The following is a 27,943-nucleotide window of genomic DNA, read 5'->3' on the forward strand; positions in this document are numbered from 1 at the left end:
ATGATAAATATAAAGAAGGCAACAAAAAAAAATATATATATATATTACCAGTTTTGTGGAAAGAATGTCACAGTGCGTTGTGATTCAAGTCTCAAAAACTGTATCTCACTAATCTCAGTCTCAAAAACTGTATCACGTCACAAAAACTCTTTATCTTTAAAATGCTTACAAGGATTCCATGGCGGCAGGGGCAATAACTAAGAAAATGTGTATATGTCACTAAATGGGATTTTCTAAATCAAGGTTAAAAAAACCATCTAATAATCTTAGTTTTTCAGTGTCCCTCTGCATAAAATTAATTAATGCACCACTCTGGAATCTTATTGTGTATACAAGCGTATTTTTTCACCCAATCGCACCGATTTTTAAAATCATTTGTAAAAAAAATCGCCCATGTGCCAGTTCACAGCGACAACGATTCTGCTCTGCAAACCATTCGCCTGACTGATCAAACATATCTAGCATGTTAGATATTTTTTGGCCAAACCATTTTCATACGGCAATCAGAGACATCATTGCTATCACATGATCTCAAAATGGCTGCCTTGAGTCTGACAAATGAAGAACTGATTATTCATCGGTCATAAAGGCCTTGCCTGTTTGACGTCCAGATTCCAGAGTTTTAGAAGCACATAAATAGGAGCTACCACAGCAATCTTAAGTTTTCGGCAATTCAACATTCTGCACAAGTCACGTGATCAACGTAATTTACTCTCAGAGTTGTGTACGCTCTTCAGACAATCGCTACGTGTGCCCGTTTGTGATTGGACGTAAAAAAATCACTGGCAAATTCCAAGATCAGGCAAAAAAATACACTTGTCTGCTCATTGCTTTATTTGTAAGTTTTTAAATTATTTTAGTAGCCTTTAAATTGTTTAGAACACTTGACTTTTATTAGTTGATAATATTAATTACCGGTATCTCATTAAATGAGATGAGTTTTTATCCTTTTTCCAAAGATTGGAAGAGCAGAAATAAAGAGAGTCAGAGAGAGAAATGGGGGTTAATGTCCACTCAACACAAACTAGGTCATTTTGGGACTATCATATGGTTCAAATTTATTTCATGAATTCGATTGCATGTAGGGGTCTTTAGCTGTGGGAGGAAACCAGAGAATCCAGAGAAAACCCATGAGGCTGGACAGGTGACACTACTCGTCAATTACAAGCAGAGAATCAACGCCACAGACTTTATGAAGCAACGCGCACAGGTTAACCAAATCGGACACCCAATCCCCTGAGCAGAAATAATGGTTGACAGTACTGGAGTATGTCAATTTCCATTTAAATTGTAATTTACTCATTACTATTTTTAACCTATTTTTGTGTAAAACACAAAATAAATTTCCTGGTATAAGATAAGTACATATCAAACATTATAAAAACATTTATCCTGTGATACACTATAACAATGGTGTACTACCAATCCTATATTTTGATATTATCTTGATATTTCCATTAATATCCTGTAGTAATTTCTATCATAATAAATTTATATCCTGTTGACTAGTTGTCATACTCTTGTGGTCAGTTAAACAATAAATATTAGAAGGCTAATATATTCTTGATCCATTAATATCCTCATAAAATGTGTATCACACCAAACACAGCTGCTTGCCTCTATGACCCTTTTATTCTTAATGTGAACAGTTAACATTAGAAGTTGAGACCAGTCATCACAGGTGTTGGAATAAATTATTGATGCTTGTTGCTACTGTTTATAATTAGTTTCTTCACCTTCCGTCATACACAATCATTAAAACTGACTACTCATTCTACAGCAATCAATTTACATGAACTATATTGATTTTTTTAATAATTAGCTTTGACTAATTGTTATTGAACTCATGACCAATTAGAATTTAAAAATGTTTTTTCTGGCGCATTAGACTTATTCTGTTGATCAGAACAGATATGTAAACAAGTTATGTAAACTTGTGCCAGATACGACTTCTGGTGTACATAGTTGCACCATTTTTAATCTGTATTTCATATTACAGTACCTTTATGTACGTAGATCTGTCAACACTCCCGAAATTGACACTCTTATAGTAATGAGTTGTCATTTGCATTTTTTGCTAAAATATCAAATTTTTTATGGTCTAATTCATGCTATCTGATTGATTATTTAACATTTATAATTAACAAAATAAAATCAAAATACAAACGCCAGATTCAATCAGATTTTAAATGGGCCTGCCTACATATTATCTTTGTATATACTGAATGGAACTAAACCATTTTTGGACTGGTATTTCTATAGTATTAGACATTCATCTTTAACAATATTGCAAGGAATTTCGCAGACAAAAAAAATGGCGACAAACTTATTACATTGAGAGCAACATAGATCGATGAAACAAATCCACATATCATTGTGAATACTGAAAGGGATTGAAGTATTTAATCAAGAAGATGCTACATTACAGCACTCTAGTTCATTGTATTGAAATCTTCACTTTTAGACATTGTGAAAGTCACTACACTGTCGCATAAAGGGCAATATCTTTTTATAATGATAATAAATAATAAATATGTTCTTTTTTTAACTTCCATTCACACTGCATACTTGAAGAAATCACACAAAAAATGCTGAAATAATCTACAGGGTAATAACTAACAAAATAATTCCCAGAGACAAGGATTGCTAACATGGCCACTCTGAATCAAAGCTTCTGTAAAGCAATTGAAATGGGATAAATCAACGACATGGAAGTGTGTAACAGTTCCATCGAATTGCGAATAGGAGTGCATTCACCACACTAATTTCTCACCTTCACACTCACATTTGATCTGTTTCTCAAAATTGTGTAACAGTATACAGTGAAATCCTGCTTAACGACCAACTCAGTATCTTGATTCAATAAGCTATAAGATCAGGGTTGTTATCACTGTGTGTACTAGCATGTTTCACCAGATGGGGGCTGATAAGAAATTTTCCCAATATTATTACATCCAATACAAGGCCAATGCTGAGTGCCAATGGAACAACTATTTTGTTGCTTTTGATTCAGAGTGGTCTCATTACAGGCAGACAATTGAACTTATGAAAACTTACCACATTGTAGTCATTGTACATCGGTAATTCATATAAAGGGTCTGTTGATTGACTGAGTTCCTTTGTTGAGTTATAATTGACAACCTTTGTTGGGATTGGTGCTGGGAAGGTGTCCCGGGATGTGTTGTGGGATAGAAAACCGCCATCGCTGTAAATTTAAAAAGACAGTTTAAAATCCATCAATGATTGATCTAAAGCTACTCTCCTGTAATTAAAAAATAATATTCTTACAAAATAATCAATTTCTTACGTTTCAATAAGAAAATACATATCGTTTGCAACATAAGAATAAATTTTCTGTTGATAATATTTGCAGGCCATTTCATCAGTTTTTTTTCTTTAAAGTAACTGATTTTTAATTTTATAATGTATGTTTTTCCAAAGGAGGAAAAAACATTATCTTCCTCTTCCTCACTTCTACTTAGTTCCTTACCAAGAATAAAATGTTGTTTATTTTCTTACAAGATTCATGCTCAGAATGAGGACCCGTTTACATGGGAAGAAGGCTCTGTAAGTGAGGCATCATTTGTAATCAAGATTGGTGTAATTAATTACCTGCTTGTTTTTCACCCAAGTGTTGTTATCATGTGTCATTTTCCTAAATCATAGATACTAACTTGCAGGGCTCACACTGTCGGTCGCCAAAGTCGCAATTTGCGATAAAAAAATGAAAGTGGCGATTAAAATTTGATTTTGGCGATAATGTTTTGCGGTACTGGTGATTCTTTTTGAGAACTGGCGGGAAAAAATCTTAAAATTCTAATCGGATTTATCCTGGATTAAGCATCATTGAGTATCAATCACATGGTGGGATACTAGAAATTAATCAACTAGCTGATAATCCTGATCGCGTCAATGAGTAATACTAATCTGTTGTCTTGGATTAATGATTAGTTGATTGATAATTGTCAATGATATATATATAAAGTCATTATGTACTCCTAATGATTAATCCCAGCAGTGATTATTTGATGTTTCGTTTCGTCTTAAAAAAAAAAAAAATGTAATACATGTAATCAAAATGGCTGACAGTTTCTTTCGAATAGAATTAAATATTTTGATAGCTGAAATCGGTTTACAGTGGCTTCATATAAGGCATGTAAAATATACAAGCATGCCTATCGGATATCATTATTTCAAATTAAATTATCACCACTGGTCGAAAACTAAAAACAAGTTGAATAGTGGAGATTCTTGAGCGAGAGAACAGTTTGCCATTTGTATCATATCACCATCGCTAAAATACTCTAACAACAAGTATAATTGTAAGTATCTCTTACAAATATAATTGAAATTTATACCATTCTATCAGGGATTCAGATTCTGATACCTTACAGTACCTGAAAACAACAATAGGCCCATTGTGCACGCAACACAAAAATTTATAGAAAATTGGCGATCCTTGGATGAGATTTTGATGTGTAAATAGTACTGCAGTATTGTGTTCAAATAGACTAAAGCCACCAAAAATAAAATCTGATGTTATTAAATCCAAACTTTGCTAATCTATTATGTAAAGACAGATTTTCAAAGTTGTTATATATTGTATTGTATATATCGGTAAAATTGTTAGATGTCTTTTTTGGCAGATAAAATATTCCAGTTGGTGGAAAAAAATATGAACATTTTTTGTACACAAAAATTATCATCCATTTTGGCGGAAAAAATTTGAAAGCCAGTGTGAGCCCTGCTAACTTGTATTTTATTGATGATTGACAAGAAATGCAACTTGAGTAACTTTATAGCCTAAACAAATTCTTGTAAATGACATTATATTTGAATAGAAGGTTTTAATCACAATACAGTGACGTTTAGCATACCAGTCTGGCACCAAAGTCATTCATAGTGACAGGTCTTAAGTGTGCAGTGCATATATTTGATTTTTTGTATGTTTATTCTTACTTACAAATCAATTTAAGGTTTTTTAAATTGGTTTGCTAAAAAAAAATTAGTCCATTGAAGATGAAAAACAAAAGTCAAAATGTAAAGATATAGCCTATATATGGAACTGTTTGAAAATGATAGCCTGAACACAGAGCCTCGTCTAAGGATTTGGTCGTGCGCGGCAATGTCAGGCAAAGCATGACCCGCAAGCACTTTAGGTGCGAGAACACCGCAGGTGAGAGTCTGTGCTGGGGGGTTGAAAATTGACTCCCTTAGACTCGATTTCTGAGCACTTAAAAAATAGTTTCGGAGATTTGATACACTATTAGTTTGGGCATCTTGTTAAACCATATTTATATTTATGTAATCACACATGGGTACAGTATCTATAAATTACTTCAGATATCATTTAGTCAATTTGCTCAGAAATTTACATTTCTTTATAAACTTTTGAGTTGAATTTGAATGTTTTGGTCCATTCCATAATTGTGATAGAAATCATTATGCAGTTTTTGATATATATTGTTTTAAGCAGCATGTTATTATTGCATTCATTCCTATGGTATAAAATTATGCAAAGCAGTCTAGATCATAGATTAAACTTACCTGTAAATGAAACGATATAACTGATTTATAAAACTTAGAGGATAATTTTTATCTTCAAGTTGATCCATTTCATTCACTTAATCTAATTTGACAATTTATAAATTTATAATTTTCTTGATTTTATCCAACTAGATCATTAATCTAATTGTACCCACGCATATTCCAGATATAACAAGACACGGGATACCTACTTCCTTATAATAAATTCTTTGATCATAAAATCATTTTACTATCAGTTATACCTTATTGTCATAGCATTTTAAATGATTCTAAGCAAAGATGTAGTATAACTTTTTAAACATTTAAATAGAGTATTGTGATTTTTGAGAATTGGATTTCCCTAAAAAGACTGTTTTGGGTATTTTAAAATCAATTTAGTTATATTAATAGAGTGTTGTTATAATTTGTATAATTATTATCATTATCGGTTTGATTTTAGAGAATTGGGTTTCCCTAAAAAGACTGTTTCAGAGAATTGGGTTTTCATAAACAGATTTGTTTTATTTCCAATTAAACTACAGGCATGGAATAATAAATTTAACTAACCTACATGTACCAACAGAAATTTAAACCAATATACAAAGTATAATATTCATGTACAATGTAAGATGAGAATATAAGTTAATCAACTAAAAATGTATACTCCCACACAGTAAACTAACAGTGTGGGTAGATCTATATACCAGCAGCAAAAAATTCACAGATCCATGTATAGAAGACAAAGATCTATTGTATTCTTTTCTATCACACAATGTCTATAGGGTACATTCAACTACATAACACACTGCTCTAAAATTATATATATCCTATTTAAAGTAAGAACAAATGGTTTTCTGAAGGTGAAGATTTCATAATATCCGCAAGACTGATTAATTCCTTATTCTTCGAAGAGCTTGAAATAAATTATACACAAAATTATAAACACAATATTGCCCCCTGGGTATTATGTAAATGTATATAGCTTCTCAGTTTATGATATCTACAAATATCTACGACAGCCATAAATGTATACTAATAAGATAATTACAAGTATGGTTATATATATAATTACTAATAATTACATGTACCATTAATTGCAAATTTCTTGCTTAATATAAATGAACCGATGGTAGCTTTAACTGCCTTTTGGGGGTTTGGGTTAGGCTTTCAATTTTATTTCAATATAATAACTTGAAAATAGCTAAATTTGTCCCTTGAACTTCATTTGAGCAAAGCAGAATAAACACTACCAAGGCAGAATACTTGACAAATTTTTTTGAAACCCTTCAATAAGTTGGAAAATATCTCAATTTTTCCCTTTTAAGATGCCTTCACCTTGTTCCTCTCTGGCAGATTAACTTCATTTACACAAATCTGAACAAGCACCACCCAACAAATTTTCCTACCAAATTTGGTTGAAATCCATTATCAATGATCTTCAAATGTTACTAATTTTATCGTATCCTCCATTATGCATTTGCAGAACGATGAATGGAAGAGCACTGGTTTACCAGGTCACATTTTCCCAGATCATCAGAAATATACTTTCAGCCAAACATAAGTGCAGTGTCAAAGAAATGGCCTTATTAAGCTTGAAGAAAGATATCTGTTTAGGAACTAAAACTCCTTGGTTTTTATTTTAAAAAATAATAATTTAGCCAGCTAATGAATACACCATTATTTGTACTTGTGATTCTTTCAAATTATGTGTCACAAAAGAAAATTAATGCAACCCAGCAAGAATTACATGAATTCAAAAATGTAACTTAAACATTTGTTTAAATGTTTGTAATAGATTTGTAAATATAAGTCAATGAACAATATAACTATAACAATGGATCACAGATGCAAAGATTTGTAATAAAATTGTATAAATAATTTGTGGCTATCATTATTTTAACTTCTTCTTGTAGAATATAATAGTCTAAAGTGGATTTGAAAGCGATATGTCTGTTGAATGCATTCCTCAGAGATTTGACCAGGTTTAAACCGGTTTTGACCAAGTTTTAGCCATTTCTTGTTAAATAAGAACTCAAGAGAGCCATTAAGTGTAGACCCCAAGAGGATTATTATATTACGTTTTTAATATGCTACAATCATTCAAAAGCATTATACATTTTTTTGTATGGCATATAGTTGATCACCATTTCTGTAGATTTATTTTTCAGGCAAAGTAGAATAACTGCCCCCCCCCCCAAAAAAAAATAAGGACTGAACAGCATGAGAACAAATATTTGCTTCTTGTAGCTCACAGAATTATATCATGCAAATGCATTGAGAACAAATATTTGCTTCTTGTAGCTCACAGAATTATATCATGCAAATGCATTGAAGAGTTATCTCCCATTTAAGACAATCCATAATTTTTAAAAAAAAAATAAAACATTGTATTCACATTTACCAATCCTTAGAACATTATTACTTAGTACTTCAGAATAAAGGTTGATCAAACAGTACTGTTCTGTTTGGCAGTAAATAGATTATATGTGGTTGAAAACAAGCAGATAGAAATAGATAGACAGACAGATGGTACCAAAGAAGAATGTCAAAACGGTACCGTAGTGAAATGCATTATTTGCTAAGGCACAAGATTTTTCAAAACATTTAACACTATAAAGAAGTACATATATTAGATAACATTTAAATATGAAGTAAATATATCCCCAAAATAAAATCTTCCATAACATCACCTGCTCGACATGACAGTACACTTTACAGTCTCCTGAAATATCATGTAGGTGGAAGCCATGTTGGAATTTCAATGTTTGGCAGGAGTTCTTTGTAACCAAGCCAACTACCGTAATTACTGTATCTAATGCACCTACACTATTGTAGAGTGGTTGTCAAAAGATTAAATACACATCTGTTTTGATGCCATAAATTAGAATCTATTGTAGAGTAACATGTTACTTCTGTTGTCTATGGAAGTTAAAATTTGTGCAATACTTAGATCATTTTAACCTAACAAAAATGACATTAATATCTTAGGAAGGGAAATTTAGCACAGGCTGTGGTATCCCCAACTGTATCAATATGGAATATTTTATGTGAACTGCTTTTTCTTACCAGCCTGTAGCTGTAAACCCTGATAAATTCTTACCAGTTCTTCACAGGATTTGAAGTTGCTCATTATCTGATATGTGGGTATTTTAAGTCTTACAAATATCTTAAATTCTAATGTTTTGTCAGGGATAAACCAACAGACTTTTTAAAGTTAAATACCCCTCAAAACAATATCATTTTAGTAAAGTTAGTTATTGATAGCTGAATGTGCTAATATTTATGCTTCCATGCGTATTGTGTCAATGTTGACAGCACTTTCTGGTTAATTAGAGTCAATAAAGATACCTTTCCGTGTACAAACTGTGTGATTTGATGATATATTTGGACTAAAAATTTATTCAAAGTAATTAATCTATCAAAATTTTGCTTCAAATCCCTCTCAAAACATTGTAGTTGTTGAGAAAATACCCAAGCTATAAAAAAAATTATATTAAAAGAAGTCATGTTTGTGTCATGTGACTTGGCTAACTAGCTGACGCAGTACCTAGCAACAGGCATGAAGCCGAATGAGAAGTCATTGCATATACAAGACGATGTTGTCTTTAATTGCTGTCCATTCATCATAAATAGCAAAGCCTAAATTCTCGGATTATCCACTGCCCATGCCTTTACCGTGGTTTTTATCTCTGAAACTGTTGTACGTCTCTCACTTTTTCCAAGTTCACCTGAACAGCAGTGCTATGGCCTACTCTTACTTTTAATACCAACTGTCATAGGTTCTTTTACATGCATGCCAATGTGTACACGGTGACAGGGCCTCAGTTTTTCGACCCATCAGAACAACTACACGTTGTCCCCTGCCAGGTTCTCCATCCTACACAGCTGACAAGGGGGAACCATGTCCGAAAATACTGATGAACTTTCTCGGCCAATGCAGGGATCGAACACAGGATCTCCAGGTTAGCGAGCCAACACCCTACTCACTGAGCAACCGCCAATAGATAACAAGACTCTTTATAAATAACAAAGATGCTTTTAGAAACAACTATAGAAAACACATTTGTATCAAAAACTTAAAAATTGTTTGAGTTTGTCTTCTTTGGTAAATAACTGAGAATACATAAACCATGGTTCAATTGGAAGCAGGAATTAGAAATATGCAAGCATAACAAGGTGGCTCAAAAGCAAACTTCTACCATAATCTGTAGTGAACACACAAAATTAATCAAATAAAATACAAATGGAGCCATGCCATTATGAAATATAAGAACCATATTAGTAAGTAATAAGTTAACAGGTACAGTTAGTGTTAATCAAAAACATATGGACGAAAATGCTTCATTATGGGCTATTAGTTCATTAGGCCGTAATAAAGAATATATTTGTTTGTTCTTTTTCATCTTTTTATATTCTAATTAAGATTAAAACAAAAAATATAAATAAATCCATAACATCCATGGAAACTATACAAAACCAAGCAAAAAATATATCACAAGATATCAGGCAAACTGATCTAGATTAATATTATGGACACTGTATTAACAGTATTGGATAAAAAAAAATCAATAGAATTATGTTTCAGAATATTGTCTTGTATCTTTTAACTGCTTTTTTTGTTTAATATTTATTTTATCCCTTTAAGACTTTTAGCATCTTTTTTATTTATATAAATACAAATAGTTTTTTTTTCTTTTTCATAAACAGGTTCTGTCTCTTTCAAAAAAAAAAAAAAATGTATTTTCAAAATTTTGTATTTGTATCAGATTTGAAATAAGAAAGAATGAAGAATCAAAGAACAAACAATTATTCTACAAATATTTGCCACTCATATTAATCAAAGCAACGTAAAATAAAATATACTAAATAGATACTCTACCAAGCCTGAACATAAGGGCTGAAATAATAAGTAATACAAAATATATATCAAAACGAAATTATCTGGTTAGAAATCAATTAAATATTTAAAAAAAAATTATGAAAATTGTTAAACCTCCATGCATTCTATTTGTCTGCACCGGACTACATCAATACAATAAGAGTTGTTTCCCCTTGATTTCAAAATGAACTTTAAGTCAAATATGAGAGTAGGCATTCTACTGAATTAACTCACACCCACCCTTTACATTACATTATAATTAGTTGATAATCTTTACATTACATTATAATTAGTTGATAATTACATTATAATTAGTTGATAATCTTTATGTACTAATTTGTTATATTATAATTAGTTGATAAACTTTACGTACTAATTTGTTATATAACTGTATCTTAATTTTTTTTATTATTAAAGTGATATTGCCAAATATTATAGTCAGCTGTGTTTAAAGATTCAATTTTCCCCAGATATCAAGCTCAATGCTCCAATAAATAAAAAGAACTCAATGACCATTGAATACCGCTTGGGTTATTCAATGGTTCAAGAGAGTGTATCGCTGCACAAGTATTCCACGAGCGGTGTTCAATGGCCATTGAGTTCTGTTCTTATTCTATAAGTACATGCAAATCTCAAAATACACTGTAACCCCACAAAAAAATCATCACCAGTAATTGTGGTTGCCTAGTGGTGACGTCATTACAGTTTGACGTAATTCTGAAAGTGACGTCATTCTAGACAAAAGTAGTATGTGTCCAAGCTATTGAATACAACCATAGGTTATTCAATGACTGTATTCAATGATATTTGCTTTTATTTGCATGTAGTTATAGAATAATAGCATGTCTAAACATGGAATTTGTATGGTTTTCATCCCTATTCCTATCAAAGGTAAGGGATATATTAATAACTGAGGTAACCGTACTAACTCTCTGGCTTTTTCTTTATGATGGATGAGCTCGGATTTATTTTGTTAACACAATTGTCTAGATTATCCAGGCACTATTTGTTTTCTTCAAATGTGACTGTCAGAATTAGAGAGAGAGAATGGGGTTTTATGTCCACTCAACACCTGTCAGAATTAGTGTAAAGTTTACACAAATTAAATCTTTTATCGATAACCAATAGTGAGACTGATATAGGCAATAAATGATATAGCTGGGGTTTTTTTTGGCATTCTATAGTTCAGACAGACATTAATGGTAAAATATCATGGAGTCTGAACATGTTCCTTTAAATAAGATAAAACTACATAAACATGCAATCAATAATAAGATACATGTATGAAAACTAAGATTTAGTAATATAATCACACATTACATAACTAATAAATAACTATTTTATTAATAAGCTAATCAAATTATATAAGCAAATGTCTACTGGTTACATACGAAGGTTATAATAATAATTCAACATAAAATAATTATTAGCTTCCCTACTGCTATATATAACAATATTTCCTATTTTGCTTCTGGAAGGTCTATCGACTTGAAGAATTTCAAAAGTTGAAAAAATAACTTGTACATTGCCGGAAATAGCATTGAGAGTGATTTAAGGCATAGATAGTAGTGTATTTAAATGATATTTGAGGTAGACTTGATTGTGAAGGCCTTCTTCTTAGAACAGTACTCTGTATAAGTTGACTGACTTGTATAAAGTTCATCATGCATTCGACGTTTGACGTCACATCACATGGCGTTGATCATTGGCTCAATAGCACACTTGCAATGAAATGAAATGAAATGAAATGAAATGGGGTTTAACGTCCTACTGTTCTGCTCCTATACTGGGCTAATGAAGACGGGCATATGCCATACAGTGTGCTATGAGGGAAATTTTGCCCGGGCAGCGGCACTATCGCCTACTCTTATATCGAATTCCAACTGCCAAGGGATCTTTTACGTGCATTCCAATGTTTACACGGGACCTCTGTTTTTTCGTCTCATCCGAAGGACTAGACAGCTGTCCTTGTCAGGCCCTCCGTCCTGCATCACTGACAAGGGAAAACCACGTTGGAAAATCGGTAGCACACTTGCAATGTTTACATAACGTGAACTGGTCTAGTCAGAATGGTGCCTTTTACTCATTTAATAAACCCATTTACACTAAATAGGAAATATATTTTATCTAGATAGACTTCAAACACCTTTATTCATTTTTATACGTCCACATTGGAAATGTGGTTGTATATTGCCAACGCCCCCGTCCGTACATCTGTAGTCCACAATTTCTTGTGAACACTCTACAGACTACATTTATCATCTGATTGTTTTGAAATTGATATATGTTGTTTACATTAGTGAGATGAAGAAGCCTATTTAATTTCAATAATGTTCATTAATTTCTTCTGGAGTTATGGCCCTTGTTTTACTTTGTTCAACCTTGTGACTGCTCCAACGACAAAAGTTATTATCCAATCTGTATGGAGTTTATATGCATCATTTAAATTAGTGACACGAAGAAGCCTGTTGAATTTCAGTAATTTCAAATAATTACTTGTAAAGTTATGGCCCTTGTTGAACCTTTTGAATGCTCAAATAATGAAAGTTATCATCCGATCTGTATGAAATTTATATGCATTATTTAAATTAGTGAAATCAAGAATCCTATTGAATGTCAGCAATTTCTGTTGATTACTTTTAATTTTATGGCCCTTATTTTACTTTGTTGAACTTGTGAAAGTTCAAATGGCAAAAGTTATAATCCAACCTGTATGAAATTTATATTAGTAAAATGAAAAAGTCGGTCAAATTTTAACAATTTCTGGACATTACTTCCAGAGTTAAGGCCCTTATTTCAGTTTGTAGAACCTTGTGAACCCTCATACGGCGAAAATTATAATCTGATCTGAATGAAATTCTCTTGTAAATAAATGCCCCAATTATCTACAAAAAAATAAATGTGCGAAAACCCTTGTCGACCGCTCGGACTATTTAGGCTGTGGGTGTATGTTTCGCTGCCTGGCAACCTATATTTCTAATACTTCACAAAAAATGTTCTTGCATTTAATATGCAGAAAGAAAAAAGTAAATATTGTGAGCTAATTAAACCGCACCAATGTCATTCCTTTCAGTGATATTAGCGGCCAAGCGAATATTCACTGGTCAGTATCGGAAAATGTTGTAGTCAAAATAAGCTGATACGACACAATGGCATTCTTCATGACACAATTTGTAGTTTTTGTCTAGCACGTTTTTATTCAATCGTCGATGAAAGACCAAGGACACAATGATCATGTAACAACCATTGTTAAAATAAAATTCTGTACGACTATGCCATATAGCCTTCAATAATAAGACAATATTATAAAAATCAAGCCTCTGTTAGCAGGTTTCTAAAATAAAATAAATAACGGTAAGTGCTACTTAAAACTAAAGCTAGCATCACTGATTTATTCACTTGTCATCCATTGGAGATTCTTCTCAAAAATATATTATTAATGACTGCTTCTCGGTGTATTTGGTGTTCAACCAGGGGATTATATTGCATGAAGATTTAAATTTAACTAACAACATCCTCGGTTTTGGATTCATCTGATTTTGGTAATAAATAAAGAGTAAACATCTCTACCGTTGACTTTTGTCAGCATAGAATTTGGGCATAAAATAATTTGGGCACCCATTTGTTTTCCGGAACCAAATTGGCCCTAGATACTTTCCTGATATATTATCTCATAATTGTCAGCATGAAAAAGGTTATTAATGGTTCTCTGGAATTTTGTATCCTTACATTCCTGTTTTATAATATATTCCAAAGTTTTCTAAAAAATTATTTTGGGGGAACATGGATATTAAATGAGTATGTCCTCCAAAACACAGAATGCACCATATGGCCAAAAGTGTGCCAATGTTCTTCAAAGTTCTATGATGATTTTCTGTAGTTAATTCATATGATATACTCAATAAAAGCTAAATTCAAATTCCCCCCACAAACCCAAATTAATGTGTTTTTTAACATTCAATAATCTGATTAAGTTTTAAAAAACCCATAAAACTTTGTACTAAGCTTGCCATACACCATGAGGGAAACTTTCAAGATACTCTTTGTCAAATTCCAACAAGGTTCTTTAACGTGTACACCAACATTTACATGGGTCCTCATAGTTTTGTATCACCCAAACGACTAGATAATGTTTATTGCAAGACCCTTATCACAGCACCACTAACAAGAGGAAAGCACGGAAAAAATACCCAGAAACCCTTAGGAACTTTCTCAGCCAACAACCGGATCCAGACTCGGACCGCCTGGTTATTGAGCCAGCGCTATACTCACTGAGCCAGCACTATACTCACTGAGCCAGCGCTATACTCACTGAGCCACTGCAGATTTTAAAATAATCCTCCCAAAAGATGTGTATTTCTCCATTAGCTTATAAGAGGAAGCATTAACAGAGTATTAGCATAAAGAAAATCCTTAATCTTGTAAAATTAGTATATATTTAGAGAAATCTTCTTAATATGACATGTGTTTCCTATCTAGAGTAAATGTCAATCACAAAATAAATCAATATACTTAACCAACGGACAGATATTATGACATCATATTACATAATATAAGTATAAGATATAGTTAATAAAGATTTATTACTATGTATATAATACTATGTAATATATACCACATAGGTAGTAGATTCTATTTACCTCAATAAAACATTTATTAGATTTACTCTTAACACTTTGACTTCTTTTTTTTCACACATTCCTCATAAAAAAGGCTCCCTTTACAATGGTGAGAAAACTATAAATTCTCTGCTAAAATTTACAAGAACATGTCAGGTGACCCTAATCTCCATGTCATGTGCAACAGCAGAGCTTTAGACCACTAAAAGCTCAGCCCTCAGTATCAGGTAAAAACCAACACAGGAATGCATCATAGAAGCAGTATAAAGAGTTCTAGACTAGAAAGATACATGTATATGTACATGCATTCCATACCATGAAAATCAACCAAATCAATGAGAATCAAAAGATATATCGGGGGATAAATGTGATGCCAAAAGTTTCACTATCAAAATACATGTTGACCTTTTACATCAGGGCAATTTTAATCAATTCTTACAGTAACATTGTGCGTATTGTTCACATAAAAAACTACCCTTAACAACAAGATTAAAATCAGTCCCTATTTGTTTTAAATCTCAATACAGATCACGTTGTACACAATTTCCAGACTTTATTCAGGGTATTACACCATGCGGTATGTACATAACTTTAAAGCGATCAATACAAGATTTAATTCTTACCTTCCACAGATTAAACTAGCACTTTTCCCCATGTAACTTTCTCTTATATTCACTGTATTTATTTAATCCTATTGTTCTTTTGTTTACTTCAACAATAATCCATTCTATTCTACTTATCTTAACATGCACTCATAAACAATACCGCATAATATTGTAAATTCACAATCATACGATTGTGAACATCATTCAACAAATATATGCATAGATAGAATACCAATGAAGTGAAAGGTAAGGCCAAGGGAGAGATTTCTAGTTTAGAATTTGTCACTAGTTTTAAGGTGAGTATGTTCACTCTTCTCCTCACCAATTTCTCAATCCACCTATTTGCTTTTAATCCAATCACCTTGACAAACACAAGAGCTTTACTAAACCACTGGCTCTGTCACAGTTTATAATAGACTAGTCCGCTAGCCAGGTGAGACAGGTAGTCTAGTAATATGGTTTACCATATTGTACCTCTATTGTATTGTAGCAATCGGGTAGGTAAAGTAAGCGTGCCTTATCCCAGTTTTAAACCAACCACTATGTAATACACTGTTTAATATACATGTTGGTATGACTTAATGCTGAAACCAACATGATTAACATAACCTCATGGTCAGTCTTCTCATAATACTGTTACCTAATTATTCTCGAAGGTAAAGTACATTTAAAAGTGATAGGCTTAAATCAGTTACAGGCTCAATAAGGATTATGATTATCAAAATTATTTATCACAGAATATTTCTTTACCTCAAATATGACATTTGAATTAATAAAGATAATTTTTCAATAGACTATCCCAAGATTTCAGATTTCCTGAAGAAAACCAGATGAAGAATCCTACTTGTCTTGTTCAAACAGTTACAGAGCACGGGCAGTGACATAGCCCCCGAAAACAAAGATACTATTGGCATTACAACAATTCCTAATTTTGGCCTATTTATTAGATGTTGTTAAATTGCATAATGAAATGAAGACCACACAAAAACAATACAAAGAAATATATTAATTAACGGACATCATAGGCCAAAAGCCTGTATGAACATTCTACTTAAAGGGGCATTATGGAAGATTAGATAACAAGCCAACAGTGAGGCTGACGTCCCCCATAGAAACCCCAAAACAAATAGATGACACATATTAATTAATTGCACATTTATCTTTTCCAAACGTATCAAGCAATCAAACTGAGCATAAAATTTTCATGATCAAAATCAGTAAGGTTTTGAAGTACCTGGTAGTGATACTATACACTTAGTTTCATCACTCTCCATCTGCTTAGCTTTAGTAGGAAATATTAATCATTGAGCTCAGTCAACACATTCACCTAATGAATGTTCCAAAGTCGTGACCAATCAAATTGCTAATCGCTACTTCGCCTAAGCAGAATATTCTCATCATCAAACTTAGTCAAGGTATTGATATAATGAATCTTCAAGAGTTTCATCGCTCTGACCCAATTAAAAAAAAGTTATCGTGTTCCAAAGTCTCAACCAATCAAATTGCTTATCTCTGCTTGGCCTTAGTGGAAAATGTCAAGGCATTCACCTAATACTAATAAACACCTACACCAATTTTGAACATTCTACCTCTATTAGAGGGGGAGAGGGGAGAGAGAGAAATAGGGTTTAACATCCAATCAACACAAACTAGGTCATTTTGGGACTAACACAATGGTTCAATTAGAACTAAAGTTATCGTGTCCCAAAGCATTAACCAATCAAATTGCTTATCTTTGCTTAACTGAAGCAGTAAATGCTCATTTTAGAACTCCACCAAGGCATTCACCTAATAAACACCTACACCCACTTTGAACATTCTAGCTCAATCAGAAGGAAAGTTATTGTGTACCAAAAGTGTGACGGAGAGACAGACAGATAAACCCATTTTAATAGTCCCCTGCTTTCTTCGAAAGGCGGGGGGGGGGGGGGGGGACAAAAAGCTGGCAGTTCTTGCTTTAATAATTAAAAAATAGATAATGTAAAGGGAATATGTTGAAAATTTCAGTCAAATTACTTCAATCTGAACCAAGATATCCTCATTATAATTGCTACCATTGTTACGATAATAAACAAAGTCTCGATTATCCATTTTTACGGTAAATCTGTGGAAAATCTAGACTATATGATGGCATCAAGAGTTGATTATGGTCTGGATAAGTTATTTAATGTATAATTCATAATTTATATAACATTTCAGGCATAGAAAAAGACCTGTAATAGGCAGATTAAAATCCCTTCTACTTATACAATCTAATATTCCAAGGCATAAAAAAGTTCTCTGTAGAAAAATTGCATTATCACCAACTTTCTCTTCAAGAAGTTACACAATGGATGCTAATTATGTCACTCGTAGGGATAGATCATTTCATACAAAGGGATGACAGCTTACCATATCTACCGGTATAGGCACTTTTACGACAATTCAAGTTTTGTATAAGAAAAAGCGCTTAGCCTGAGCTTGTTATTGAGTTTGGGCATTCACACACATAATTATGCCTGTTATTTTGTTTACATCTTTTGTTGTGATCTTTATTTTCATTTTAATACTAATTCTAATGGTCAAAGAGTCTTTATTTATCTAGTTTACGTTCAATTACGATATATTCATTGTGACTGTAAACTAGAGTTTCAATTTTCATTCCTACAACATCGTTTACAGGTTTCGTTCATCACGTGATGGGTGCCATATTGTCATAAACTCTGTCGATAATACAAGCAAAGAGAATTTTTTTATGTGTTGGGACTATATAATTATTGTACAATGGAATTTTTTTTACCTGAAGTGATATCAAGTATTTGGGTAAATTTTGAATAACCAGAATTAAGCGGCGAGAGAGAAACAGGTTTAAGTTCCACTTAACAGTAACAAAGTAATTTTGAGACCAGCATGGCATATATCTATTTCAGTAATTCACATGCGTATATGGGTGACCCAGAGAAAACCCAAAAGGTTAAGCAGGTGAACCTATTTCTTGTCAATGGACAGAAATCGCACCATTTGACTCAATGACAGACCTTAAGATTTAAAGGCACATATTAGACCTTTCAGCCACCCTATCTATTTAAACATATTTATTACTGCATTGAAACAAATACGTCTTCTAATAATATACATTTTGATGTTTTGAATGTCGAAAACCTCATAATGTATAATAATATGTACAGTATATAACATCTTGCTTTAAAGACGCCTTCCCATGTATAAACTATGTGATTTGATGAAACATTTGGACTAAAAACATATTCAAGCTAATTTATCAATCAAAAGTTATCTTCAAATCTCTCTCAAAACAGTTTAATTGTAAGAAACTACTCTAAGCCGTAAAATCTATTTTATGGAGCCTAGTTTGTCACATGGTTTGATTGAGAGAGGGTCCATTTCCAGCTAATTTTTATCACTACTCGCTGTTCATTTATCATAAATTAATATCAAAGCCTTAACACATGTAAATTCTTGGAAAATCCTTTCCCAACTCCTTGTTCTGCTGTTTAATAGCAGGGTCTGTTGTACTATTAAATCTCTCATTGTTCTCACAACTGCTATCAATTTGATCAAGCGCCCACTACGTCACTCCAGCAGATAACAAGCCGACAGGTAACCAGTAACATCTTTGTCCTATGTGCGCCTCATAGGTGTTTCCCAGGACATCAAATATTTTTCTAGTAAGAATAAGATTGGGTGTCTTTACTTTCCATATACCTATATGAAATTTGCCAAACTTTTATTGGAAATAGGTTCACTGTAAATTTACCATACTTTTATTGGAAATAAGTTCACTGTTAATACTTTCGTAGGAATGTATCTTAAAATGTGATCTAAATTATAAGTCTTTTAAGCTTATAAATTGACCTCCACAAATATATGCAGGAGACATGATCTTAAACCCTCAAATCTTTAAACAAAAATAAGATAACAAATATAATGGTAGGATCAGATAAGTGTTAACATTTTGACAGCACTAAGAAATGAAATGGGGTTAAAAATGCTACTGTTCTGCATCAACTTAGCTAATGAAAATGAGCCACCACCACACAGAATACAATGAGGGACGGCAATGTGTACACAGGGGCTCGTTTTTTTGGGTTTTTTGGGTTTTTTTTTATCTCATCCAAACAACTAGACACTCTTCCTTGTCAGGCTCTCTATCCTTGAAAGTTTGTTTTGAGGACCAGAAATATTCAATTCTAAATCTTTATCTTGTAAATACAAAAAATATATATGTCTCAATGACACTGTAATGACACTCACTTTAAAATCAATTAGTCTATTTTATGTTCACTATTTCCTGCTGAAACATGTGCATATATATATATGTATACATATTTCACTGACGTGTATATATTTTGACAGATAACAAGAAATATAATGCACAAATAGATCTAAATCTGTCAATCAAACTGTCAACTGATTTCGATATATTTTTTACCCTTTTAACTAAAATCTTTTTATGTACTCCTGCTGGCTATTTTAAAAATAAGACTTCCCATTATATGGACAGTTCTAATCTTTGTACAAATCTTATTCTGAATCAGTGCAATTAAAGCATTCACAGATTAATGACATCCTGAAATATACTTCTCAGTCCGGCAAATGATTCTTGACATTTGTAAAAAAACTTGTGCTGTGTTAACACTATTAAGGTATGCATCGGCAATTTGGAGTGAAGTGGTCAAACATGTGAATGATGTAGGTACAATACTTTTTGAATTATTCCCCTGAACTTGTGGCCACCCTATACAACTTCAACAAATTAAGGCAAGTATGAAATATCTTATCGAACAGAAACAAATTGTAATTCTATGAATTAAATTCTTCTGGCATCCACATTAACATAGACGCACACAGTGCTAGTTTATCAATAAAAAGACTTGCTGTAGTTTTCATTGCACATATTAGCATATCTATCAAAATGTGTTATATTCTTTTACTACAATATATTTTGCCAGGGATGTCATTCAATGAAGTTAAGCAGGGTAGACTCTACCTACCAGTCTGTCACAGTTGACAATACCTGAATAACCAGTGTGTTTAATTCATGAATTAAAGAGAGAGATGAAGATTATGATAGATGACACTCATTATTTAATTGCACATTTATCGTTTTATAAAGCATTGAGCGATCAAATTATTTATCATTTTGCTTAACCTGAGCAGAAAATGCTCATTATCAAAATTAGTCAAAGTATATACACCAGTCAAGACATTCACCAAACAAAAATCTACAGCAAGTTTAAACATTTTACCCTGATTACAACCAGAGGATGCTGAATGTTGACAATTTTTCAATTTATCTCTCTTTGTAAATACTGAAAGGAATTTAACACATTTTGAATATTCCTTTTTAAAGTTTCAACTTCTCAATATTGTAATTTGCAAGGGATTAAAAGTTTCATTTTCACATACAATTTATCATACAAATCTATTTTATTGTTTGTTTCCCCTTTCAAAAATTCCATTTCCTCAAGGCCATGAGAGCATATTTCTTAATTCCTGATGAAATGGTACTCAATATCTGGATTAGGGCTTGGTGCCTGTATATACAGATAAAATATCAGACCTATGGTCAGGCAAACTTTTTTTTTTTAATATAATTGGATGCATATCTTCACTGCTGCCCAGTGCACATGACATCGAACCCTGTCAAAAATAGGTTAACAGCCCCATGTATGTATAAAGAATTGGAGACGACCTCTACAATAGACTAAATGAATTCAATTAAGTTTACCCCCAGTATTCTATTATATACAACAGTACTAAGTTGGCATTTAGTTCACTTTGATTACAATGGCTCTATGAATGTTATCTGGTTGTTAGGGTATTAAAAAGATCAACCAGTCTCAATCAACCATGAAATTAACCGCTAAAGGAATGATATTGTTACAGAACAAAGACTAAAGGACCCCTGTAGTGTAAAGACTATTTGTATTATGTTGAAACCGGTGGGTTGACACCCTGATATTGTGTTTTAACAGACTTGTACTGTTTTGTGTAAAGTTGTTTCATGAATACTTGGTATTTACTGGTCGCCATTAAGAATATGATATAGTATTTATAACACAATATTTATTGGCTGTGAATATGAGGGGGTTGAATATTCAATTACCAGTGATTAATATTCTGGTAATAGAGTTATTCACCATGTAATAATAGGATATAAAGTAAAGTACTTGAAAGATCAAACAGAGTATATTTAATAAAATCATATACTGTACACCTTTTCTTATTTACAAACATTTCTTTATTAATCATTTATTACTTTAGTGGTCTTTAATAAACTATTACAAAAAACTTCCCTTCTATTGTTAATAATCTATGCATAAATACAATTTGTCAATTTGGCAAAAATTCTCAATCACACAGGACTACAAAAACCTTTAATCCCCTCTTATTGGATTAGATTAAGACCTGGCATGAAGGTCACATACCTTGTCACTAAGTTCACTAAACCTACAACTTTGTGCTCCAAATTACAATTAAGATAGTGGGGAATTATGAAAGCAGAGGTGAGATCACTAAAAATTAAAACCAGTTTTTCAAATTACAATATGAATGCTCAAACAATAAAACATAAAATAGAATTGGGTCAAATTTCCCAAAATAAAGAGGGTTTTTTAATAAATGTTTTATAATATTCCCAATGTAGTATATATGTCTGATTGTTTTGGCAATGTTTTTATATGCCCACATTTTCATGTGAGAAACTTTCCTTCAACAGAAACGGGTAACACAAACCAATTACAGACAGTCAGTTTGATGGGATCAATTTTGACTAAGTCAAAATGATGCATTTGATATTCAGATAAGTTGATATACATTAATTAAAAGAATACAATATAAAAAAAAAAAACGTTTTAACCACCATTTCGTTAGTAAAAATACTATCTTCTTCATGTCAAAATGATGCATTTGATATTCAGATAAGTTGATAAACAATAATTAAAATACAATATCAATAAAGCATCGTTTTATCCACCGTTTCGTCAGTAAAAATACTATCTTCTTCATGTGGATGTATATAGTCGTCGCTCCTGTCAGTCTGTTCAAGTTTTGTTTGTGAACACTAAATTTGTCACAATTTTTATCCGATTTTGATGAAACTTAAAATATAAATTTATATCCAAATGATCTTGATTCCTTTCAATATTCACGCATATTGATTATGGCTCCTGATTGGACGAAAATTTGAGTTTTTAGCTTGTGGTCCCTCCAGTCATTATCTATTTTAAAAACCCTTCAATTGTATTACCATTATGAATTTCAGGAAAATCAGACCGAAACTGCCCGCCAAAATGGCCGATCCCTGTATGCAATTAGTGGTCAATCCTTGTATGCAATTAGTGGTCAATCCTTGTATGCAAACACAAATAGTGTAAAAGTATGTAATAGAAGTCACAATTTTTATCCGATTTTGATGAAACTTATAAAGTATGTTTATATCCTAAAGATCTCAACTCCTTACGCGCATATCGGAATATAACTGCATGCATTATGGCCCCTTTTTCATACGAAAAATCATGTTTTTTTGCTTGTGGTCCCTCTAGAGGTCACAATTTTAGCTGATTTTAAAAACTATCAAAATATATCACTGTTACACCCCAAGGACAGTTCAGTTCAAATCTCATGAAAATCGGACCAAAATTGCCCAACAAAATGGACGCTCCTTCCACACGAATAGTGGAAAAGTATGTAACATAAAGATTGTGGACCTTCTAGAGGTCACAATTTTTATACGATTTTGATGAAACTTAAAACATATCTTTATATCCAAATGATCTCAGATCCTCTCGATATTCTTGCATATTGGATGGTAACTTCCTGGATTATGGGCCCCGATTGTACCAAAAATCAAATTTTTAGCTTTTGGACCCTCCCGAGATCACAATTTTTATCAGATTTTAAACACTGTTCAAATATACCACCTTTACGAGTTCAAATGTTGTGAAAATCAGACTGAAACTGCCTGACCAAATGGACGCCCCCTGTACACAAATAAAACCATGTAATACCAAGGTTGTTGACCCTCTAGGGACATAACTTCCAGGATTATTGGACCTGATTATACGAAATATCACATTTTTAGTTCGTGGAACCTCTAGAGTTCACAGTTTTTATTTGATTTTAAAAATCGTTCATATATATATACTCTTCTAAAAAAGTAGGGGATATTCAGAAACAATCCAAAACGGCAGAAATGCACTGCTGTTTTTATTAGAGGTAACCAGTGTATGTTAATAACAGGTCAATTGCCTACACATGGACATAAACAGTTTGCATGGGTGGTTTATCTGACGGCCCCATTTCACTCGCAGAGATACAACGTCAAAAGTGAAAATGGACGCTTTTGATTTTTGTCTTAATAATCAGTAATTGCTCCACCAATCCTCAGACATTCAGCAATTCGTCGTGGCATGCTCCTAATTAACTGTCCAATCACGATTTCGGGCAATCGGTTGGTAGACGTTGACGTCGACAAACATATCTCCCGGTCAAATTAAACATAACACACTAAAGCAAAGATACGCTAAACAGTAAATCTTATGCAAGAACCGATAGGAATGCTAACATGGATAGATAAACCAGCACGCGGTAGTTTTTATCAACCCTTACTTGAAATGTCAAATTTTATAATGAACCCCTCCCACGTGTATGGCAGCTCAGTGGTTTTGTTAGGGCAATAAGTTCTTCATCTGTGAACATACTCTCAAAGCATGTCAAGTGTCCATGACTATTTATCATATCACAACCTGCATAGGTATTTGCATTTCAATATCCCCTCCTTTTTTTGAAGAGTATATATATATATATCACCATTACACAAAATGTGGGCGTAGTTTACTTGGCAACCGCTTGTTTTAATTATTTGCGAATTATTGGCAGATCATCAAATGTATTGTATGTCATAAGATCAAACAATGTAATGGATTCCGATTGCTGTTACCATTGGAATTATGTTAATTTTACAATTACCAACTGACGCTTGGTCAATCCTCTACAAATGATCTGTTGATTATGCACAGAATAAGGCATGTATGTTGAACAAGTGAACATTTGACAAAATCTGTGTGACCTTTTGATTCTTCTTATATATGGAGAATATGCATTGAATTTAAAATAATGCAAAACTTACTCATCAGATCTTTCAGCTCGTGTCTCTATCCAGGAGGAACGTGTTTTATAATCAGGTGGTAATGTGGCTCGTATATGACTGTTAACACCACCATCGTAGCGACTAAAAGGCTGAGAGTTAGTAGAGTTGGATGTGAAAGTTTGGGATTTAGATAAATTTCGGTAGCCATCATTAAAGTGTTTCTCATCCATGATGGCCTGACGTGAGACAGAACCAACCGTTCTTCGGGCATATCGTTTACTCGGTGATCTAAAATAAAAATAATTTTTGTTACAATGAAGCATATGTGCCATTTGCCACAGTTTATTTACTCGATGGATCAATATCCTTTGTTAAAATATATAACCTCCACCAGTCCCTGCCAGCAACCTCACAAATCCAAATTAGGCAAGTGCTCTAAAACTAAAACTCATATAGAGGTCGTATTGAATGTTATTTGCTGTCCCTTTCAAAAGTTTTCATCACGTTGCCTTCAAATACTCCCACAAATAAAAGCAATCTGGATTCCTGTTTCAGAGCACTTGCAAATTTGAACTAGTAACCCAGCTGACAGGGACCTTATTTAATAAATATATATCATGCAAATCTGTGTTTTTCAAACCTAAATAATTATAATTTTTCTGAATAAAAATTAAAACCAATCATGTTATCTTTGTTAATATAAGTTACAACCCTTTTCCAGATTATTAATTAAAATAAGACATTTCGTCTTGATTTATTAATATTAATAAACAAGTAATAAACAAATTACATAATTTCTTAATTTCTTATTTATCAATTTAAAACTCTCTTCAGTTTACAGTTGAAATTATGCAGTTTTACCTTGAAAAGGTCCGATCTATTTTTGTTCTTCGTTTGCCCTCTTCTAACGTTTGGTATTCTGTTCGACCACTGTAAAAGACACGATCTTGGTTTTCAAATATAACTACCCCTAATAACCCCAGAACATTACATGCACCTACTTCAACTTCTTTCCCCATCACAAAGAGGCACAAGTTTCAAATTACATTTTTCGAAATGCCAAATTTCTGTCCTTACTGCTCAAATGGGGAGTTTGAAAAGGCAACAGTTCTTTGATAATTTGATGCATCGTCAGCGAGAACTTCAGATTCAAAAGGTCAATCCATTCTGCTAGATACAAGCACTTTTCATCATATTGCTCCAGACTTGTCCTACTGTAAATTGTACTAAATTGTGTCTTGTGTCATCATTGTATCAATTTAATTAATTAAGAACTGAATATTTCTGTTTTCTGTTTCAATTTTGCTGTATCTCCTCAAGACTTCTGTACATGAGTTTTGCACATGCCTGCCTAACCTTAAGAGAGAGAGAGAGAAATGGGGTTTAACGTCCACTCGACACAAACTAGGTCATTTCGGGACTAACATATGGTTTAATTTTATTTACATAATTCGCTTGCGCGTAGAGGTCTTTAGCAGTGGGAGGAAACCGGAGGACCCGGAGAAAACCCACGAGGTTGGACAGGCGACCCTACTCCTTGCCACGTACAACCGGGGATTCGAAACCACGCCAGTCGACTCAATGACAGACTGTATGATACAGCGCGCGCACGCTAACCATTCAGCCATCCAACCCCCCCCCCCCCCTTACCTTAAGAATTTTCTCCAGTGTTTCTGCCACTGATAAAGACCCTTGGAAACATGTTTCAACTAAAGGGGCTAAATTTGCATGTCAGGCATTTTCCAAACACTGGCAATAATGCTGTGGAGTATATGTTCTCCATAATAGGCTGGGATTTTAATTTGCATTTTTTAAATAATATTTGAAATATTGGTTGGACAAATTACTTTTGCCTTTTATATACATTGCATCTTTTTAGTTAAAAAACCCCACGGAGTTTGAATAGAAAAAAAAATTTGACTGTGACATTAAGCACAAGGTTTGTAAATGTTATAATTGTAAGTAATAATATTAATTGTAGGTTGACTCATTATAAATACCTTGTTAAATCTGTCAAAACAATTATCTAGTCTGGTTATTGAAATCGTTTTTCAAATTTTTCAATCTTTCAATTAAATCAGTTAACTTACCCTTTTTGACAAATAAAGAGTGCGGTCTGACTCACAAATTGTGTCATTAAATTAGTTATTTACTGGTATTTGAAATATAGCACTAGAACATGTAACACTAGTGAAATTTGTGTTTTGAAGACTGAACAAGGTTTTTTATAATAATACTTGAAAAAACCAAAATAATAATTTGTTAAAGGTATTAGTTATTATATTACAGATTTATCAAATATTAATTATGTAAAAAGTGAAAATAAATATACCACAATTATAATTTAATAATAGATCTAAAAACATCTACATCACAATCATGAACAACAATCAATTAATAACGCACTACCAGTTAATAAAGAAAGAGAGAGATAGAAATGTGGTTTTAACGTCAACTCGACACAAACTAGTTCAATTTTATTTAAATAATTCACTTTAGCAGTGGGAGGACTTGGAAAAAACCCATGGGGTTGTAACGTACAAGTGGGGAATCGAAACCACACCACTTGACTCAATGACCGACCTTCTTATCTAACGTCCATGTGATAACTATTCAGCCACCCAATATAAAGAAAGAGTGAGAGATTAACATTCAATGAAAGAAAGGTCATTTTAGGACTATACATTGGGACAAAAATGGAAACACATAATATTTCTACACAAAAGCATGCACAAATAGTAGTACGTCGCAAATTGTGGAATCATATTGAAGTGTACGAAAAAAATCAAGAACTGGAAACAGACACTGAACATCAATCACATAAATTTTTGTTTGATAAAAGTGAAACCTTTAACCCAATTCTAAACTACTATTACTACTAGTTAAAGCAAAATATCCACAACATCTATAAGATATCCATAAATATAAAACAGAAAACATTCATAAAATGAGTGAAGAAGCAACCGATTCTATGATCTATTTTATCAGTATCAGATAAAAAAGAATTAGTCAGAAGATCAAAGTGTTTTTCGAGATACACTCAAATATTAAAATATTAGGAAATTTAAGCAACAGATTGTAATAATCTAATAAGACACTCACACTGTGCCATGTGTGCACTATGTAGTAAATTGATTAGAAATGTACCCATTTTTAATAGATTTCTCATCATGATTTTCAAGGATTTTTCACAGGAGTATTATTGATCAGCAAGAAAACAATT

At 32.6% G+C, this 27,943-nt stretch overlaps 1 protein-coding gene across 7 annotated transcripts in view; it reads right to left on the reverse strand.

Annotated features, from left to right (window-relative positions):
* Positions 1–27,943, reverse strand: part of LOC126831640 (tyrosine-protein phosphatase non-receptor type 4) — a 60,963-nt gene that overhangs the window by 16,650 nt on the left and 16,370 nt on the right. For 6 of the 7 annotated variants that reach the window (XM_050562239.2, XM_050562244.2, XM_050562238.2 and 3 more), the window contains 4 exons: positions 25,582–25,650; positions 24,760–25,008; positions 10,406–10,423; positions 3,058–3,205 (listed from right to left, as the gene is read on the reverse strand). In XM_050562239.2, coding sequence (XP_050418196.1) covers positions 3,058–3,205; positions 10,406–10,423; positions 24,760–25,008; positions 25,582–25,650 — 484 coding nt within the window. The remainder of the gene's footprint in view (positions 1–3,057; positions 3,206–10,405; positions 10,424–24,759; positions 25,009–25,581; positions 25,651–27,943) is intronic. The other variant, XM_050562242.2, reaches the window with a different exon arrangement.

Source organism: Patella vulgata, chromosome 9, assembly GCF_932274485.2.
Source record: "Patella vulgata chromosome 9, xgPatVulg1.2, whole genome shotgun sequence".
Lineage (NCBI taxonomy): Eukaryota > Metazoa > Mollusca > Gastropoda > Patellidae > Patella > Patella vulgata.